This window comes from Dasypus novemcinctus, chromosome 17 (assembly GCF_030445035.2).
Source record: "Dasypus novemcinctus isolate mDasNov1 chromosome 17, mDasNov1.1.hap2, whole genome shotgun sequence".
Taxonomy (NCBI): Eukaryota; Metazoa; Chordata; class Mammalia; order Cingulata; family Dasypodidae; genus Dasypus; species Dasypus novemcinctus.
In genome coordinates, this window is record NC_080689.1 from 93,342,796 (window position 1) to 93,348,069 (window position 5,274).

Consider the following 5,274-nt stretch of genomic DNA (forward strand, 5'->3'; position numbering starts at 1 on the left):
CTGTCAGTTCTTTTTCCTTAGTGAACACTGACTAAACCACTCTGGGAAGGTGGCTTTTGTGTTTGCTTCAGTAAAACAGGAAATGTTCCCTGGCTCTGCTCACTCCTCCTGTGTACAAGGCATTGCCACCCTGCAGGATTTCTCACTTGAAGGACCACATGAGAGCAGATAGTGCATTCAGGCCACCACAATACAAGAAAAACCAAAACTCAACTCCCTGGCTGCATTAGAAAAAAGGATTTAATAATGGTATTCAATTATAGGATTTGCTATTTCAAAAAATAAATATTATATCCATAAGATAGGTAATTTTTTGGATTTATACACAAAAATTTCAATTATCCTCTCATTCCTTCAAATATACCCTCCCATGAACCAGGGCTCACCTGGCTTGACATATTCAGGTTTGGGATGGCTAAACTTCTTGACCAAGGTTGACCCTGATGTTGGTAGCCTGTTAGTACTTGCTCTTTGGTAACTTGAGTCTCTTCTCCATCCTTTGAAGTATGGTTAAGCAGCCTCCTTTATTGGTGTTTGTCCCCTTGGGAAAGTTCTGCTTGGTCAGGAGGAAATGATAGTTTCCTGATGAGACCATTGCATAAAAGACATTGGCATCCTCAGGGATCCGCAGCTCTGGTGGAGATGGGCAGAGGGGTGGTCAGCTGTGCTACTAGGGGCCACAGACCACCCCACCCCTTCTGTTCCCCATGAGGACCAGTCCAAGCCAGACACATGAGTCACCCCGTCCAGATCCAGCCTGCCCAAAGGCAAGACTCAAGAAGTTTTGATCCCAAGGGATGTTTTTCAAAAGTGACCAGGCTCCACCCCTGGCAACCTTGACCTAGTGCTGTAAGAGGGCCTCCCATTCTGGGTGCCTGATGCCCCAAGGCCTTCACTGAAGGTGACCTTGAAGTTGGAGTAAGCCTTATAGAAGACAGACATGGCCCCTGAGTCCCTCTCACCTTGGTCCAAGGCTAGTGGAGCCCAGGAAATGGCAGCTAAGTCCAGGCCTCTTGAGCAGGGAGTCAGTGAGGCCTCCCCACTTGGGGCACCTCACAGCAAGCAAGGACTTCCTTCCTGATCCTATTTTCACCTGCATCCTCTGGCCTAAAGTCTGCTGTGAGGCCACGCTGGACTAGAATTCCTGCTCCTGCTCAAATGTGGCCTCTTTTCCTACCTCCTTACCCCTCTAGCCTCAGTCTTCCTTTTCTGTAGGATATGGTCCCACCCACCCTGGCCATCTCACCATGATGGTGATGGAAGAAAAGAGAAAATTTTAAAAACAACTTGCAGGGAGTAAGGAATGGTACCCAAGGTTAATGCTTGAGAAAGAATGGTCAGGTCACCAAAGATAAATGAAATTACCCTTTAGGCACAGAGCATACAATTTGCTGCCACACTGCCTGCTGTCCTCTCCCATTGGGACTGAAACCCAGGCAGAGAGGCCCTCAGTGACCTCCCCAGGGGCCCAGACCCCAGCCTGCCTGGCTCTGTGTGTCCTGGGAACACTGACTTGGCTCCCCAGAGGCTCCAAAGGGGATTAAGGTGGTTTTGCTTTGTTTTTAGTGTCACACATGCATGGATTTTAATATCTGTGCCCACAGCAATAATGACTATTAATGGATGCACAACACATCATATCCTGGCCAGAGGACATCCTACAAGGGGAGCCTGTGCACTTGGCCTCATGGCCAATGGCCAAGTGGAGAGGACCTTATTCTTAGCTCCTGAAATGACAGTTCTCTCCTAGGTTCCTCACTGCCTGGGTCATGTCCAGGAAGGGTACAAAACTGGGAGATGGCATCTGAAAGGGGAGTTCACTGTGGCACTAAGGGCTTCCTAGGACAGGTGAAGGTGTGTGCAGGACGCTGGCCACCACCCTTTTGGCAGGTTAACTGTGGCAGAAGACCTCAGTCCTGGGGGCTGGGATATAGTGCAGGGGTTGTCCCCCACCCCCCTGCTCCCCTCTCCAATGATCCCCCTGACATACTTTGATCCTGTGAAATCAGCTGCACCAGCTTGTAGTCCTCTGGGCTGCCCTTCAGGTTGTGCTTCTCCATGGCCTGGCAGATCATGACTTGAGCCCTATCTTGGCAGGTCAGCTGGGGAGTATCAGAGGACAGGCCATCAGGACTTGGTCTTGGAGCCAGCTCCCTCAAGAGCAGCTGCCAGAAGGCCTTTGGGACAGTCAGCACTGAGCACAGGGCTCTGAGCCTCCAGGCAGGGCTGGGTGAAGGGGGGATGCACTGACTTCTCATGCTCTCCTGGGAGTCTGCCATGGAATGAGGGGGTCTTCTCAAGTCCTTCGAGCCCCCATCTCCAATAAGAACTCCACCCATCTCACAGCTCCTTCCCTGAGGATGGGCCCTCTCCCTCTTACTCAGCCTGCACAGCTCCTATGGCCGTCCAGGGCCCCAAGGACACAGGGCCCTGTAAAGGAGAGCAGTGGAGGTGGGTGTGGACAGCCTGCTCGCCTCGCTGTCCCTCCTCCCAGCACACCTAGGTGACTCACTGCCCCTGGGATCTGCACCCTGGAAAAGCTCCTCACAATATGGGTGAATCCAGGAGCAGACGTCTAGACCAAGCAGGTGACAGACCTCATCTGCCTGGCCCCGATGCCTGGGCACAGGCAGGTCTCACATGAAGTGTCATTCAAGTCACAGTTTATTACCCCAGAGCTCTAGGTCTCCAGAGAAGTGCAGCCCCAGGCAAATGTGCCTCACCTGGGCCAGTATGTGCGCAGGTGGGGGTGGATGGAGGGATCTGCCATCTATTCAGGACCAGGTTCCCTCACCATCACCACCCTGGGGCAGCCGCTTCACTGCACAGCTGGGTGTCACCTGACTTCCCTGGTCTGTCCCCACAGGGCCCGTGACCAGCCCTATCTCCTCTCTGACCTCATTCACCCCTAACCTTTGCACCTTCACCTCTGTGCTCCTCACTGTTCCTCAGACAGTCCAGGCACATGCTGTGCTTGGGGCTCTCTGGGCTGGACCCCCATCCTTCCCCTCAAAGGCTGCCCCAGTGAGGTCATCCCAGGCTGTGTGACCTCAGGATGGAAGCTTCAAATCTCCACCCACCATGCACAACCCTGACTGCTTTGTACCCACGGTCTTTGCTCCTTCTGGATCTGATTGTCTGACCTTCCCAACCTGCTGGTATAGCAGCTCCAAGAGGACAGGAAGTGCACATATACCCATTCCCCATTCACTGCCTGCCCCAGTGACTGGACCCGGGGAATGCACCCGCCCAGCTCACCAGCAGACTCTTGTAATTGTTGCCGTTGAACACGGCCACGCTGATGCGGATGATGCAGGAGTCACCCACCTGCTTGTTGTAGAGCGGCCCCGGGCACGAGGCTCTGGAAGTGCAGAGTGTGGCCCCAGGCATGGGGCAGGCTGAAGAGGAGGAGGCTTTGATGGAGGCTGAGGTGACTCCTGGCACATCCAGGCATGAAGTGGGGATCGAGTCCCCAAACTGTGGGAGACAGCAAGATCAGGAGAAGCCCTGGAGCCTGGAGGAACCCCAGGCTGCTGATAGTCTCAGGGGGCTTTAAGAATCTCTCTCTCAAGGAGGGACCCCCACCCCTTTTGTGGGTGTGGAGAAGGGAACACGGGCACTGGGAGGACGAGAGAGGAGCCTTTAGGGAGGAGCTGTGGGCAGGCACCTTCTTCTCCTGGCCATCAGGGGACTCAGGATCAAGGCCAATGTGGATTTCCTGATCATGGCTGGAGACCTTGGCCAAATATATGGGGTGGGAGGCAGCTGCATCCCCGCTGCTGAGGTTGGATCCACGCTGGAGCTGGACACTGGAGTGTGAGGTCTCACTACTGCTGGTCTCAGTGCTGGAGAAAGTGTGGCACAGCTGAATCTTCCAGCAAGACCCCATCCCCACCCTCATGCTCCGCTGCCCTCTGGGCCCCCTGTCATGTGCTGCTTAAGTCAACAGGAGCCATGGACACCAGCCACTGGTGAGAGGACCCAGTATCACCCATTTTCTTCAAGGGAAAACAAGTCCCAGAAGGATGAGGACTTGACCCTGTCACAGAGCTGGTCAAGAGTGGAGCAAGAACCATGACATTAAACTGTCCATTTACTGAGCCCTCTCTTAGCCTGAAGCGATACTGAGCACCAAGGCAGTCACACTTGCCTGCCCTGGATTGGGAACACATCTGGGAGGTTTTTGGTCTGGAGTGTGCTGCTGGCTGATGGGGTGGGGACACAATTCAAAAATCAGCTGGTAGCTACAGGGGTGATGTCTGCTGTGAGACTACTAGAAGAAACACCTCAGCGCTCCCAGAGTTTCATCTGAGGGAGAAGTCCTGGAACCCAGACATCTCCTGTCCACGGTTCTGATGGTGACCAAGAGCCCTGACTGAAGATATTCTGGAACTGGGTGACAGGGTGGGTGTGCCCTCCTGTTGCCCCTTTGGGGCTTGCCCTTACCTCTCAGTCTCACTGAGGTGCCCCAGTGCCCCAGACCAGGAAAAAAATTGCTCATCAGGCACCAGGTAGTCATAGGTGCAGCTTGACTGTGGGAGCTGGATCTGTGAAAGGACCTGGTATTCCTGGGATGAGAGGGAAAGAGCAGATGGAGAGGAGGCCATGGTGGGTGCACCTGGCAGGACAAGGGCTCCTCCAGTGACAGGGACTTGCTCACATGGGCTCCCTCTTCACCTGGACTCTCCTCCAAGACCCACCTGTTCTCAGATCAGGAGTCACACAGCTCCTTCTCCAAGAAAGGGTCCCAGGTACCTCCTCCTGCCCAACCACAGTGTGGCAGGTCTACCTCATCTCCTTGAATTAAAAGCTCCCCTTTAATAAGTGGAAGGCTGATGGAGCAATGGAATGTCCTGACCAGGTGGGTCTCTGACTGCACCCACAAACCACATCCTACCCTTGCAGTGATGCCCACAGCTACTCACTTTCCTCCTTTTTTCATAGTAGATTATTCTCTCCTGGAAGACAGACATCCCAGCTCCATCAGAGGAGACTCCTCATGCCATTACCAGCTCCCCTCATCCCTTCTCATGTGCACTTCTGGGAGGACCCACCAGGGGACAGGCCAGCACCCCCAGGACTTGGAGCTCTTCAGGTTTGGGGTAATAGAGAAGGGGGACCTGGAGCAGAGGCTAAGGGACCATCCATTCACCCCTCTCTGATGACAGAGGGAGAGACGGTATGTCCGGGTGAAGACTCTCCCATAATTCCCATCCATTTAGGGGACCAACCTCACTCTCCCACCAAGGCTGGGCCTGGGGCAGAGGCCATGCC

At 54.1% G+C, this 5,274-nt stretch overlaps 1 protein-coding gene across 1 annotated transcript; it reads right to left on the reverse strand.

Moving 5' to 3' along the window:
- Window positions 1-421: 421 nt before the first annotated feature.
- On the reverse strand, window positions 422-3,901 carry LOC139436725 (ral guanine nucleotide dissociation stimulator-like). The gene is made up of 4 exons (XM_071208683.1): window positions 3,668-3,901; window positions 3,259-3,477; window positions 1,991-2,102; window positions 422-633 (listed from the first exon to the last, which is right to left on the reverse strand). The coding sequence occupies exons 1-4, from the start codon at window positions 3,899-3,901 to the stop codon at window positions 458-460; spliced, it is 741 nt and encodes a 246-aa protein (XP_071064784.1). The 3' UTR covers window positions 422-457.
- Between the last annotated feature and the right edge of the window lie 1,373 nt (window positions 3,902-5,274).

Coding starts and splice junctions, on each gene's coding strand:
- LOC139436725 (XM_071208683.1), bottom strand. CDS start 3,901: ATGAGGGTGGGGATGGGGTCTTGCTGGAAGATTCAGCTGTGCCACACT. Junction 3,478..3,667: donor CTGATGGCCAGGAGAAGAAG/GTGCCTGCCCAC, acceptor TGTCTCCCACAG/TTTGGGGACTCGATCCCCAC. Junction 2,103..3,258: donor ACAATTACAAGAGTCTGCTG/GTGAGCTGGGCG, acceptor GATACTCCCCAG/CTGACCTGCCAAGATAGGGC.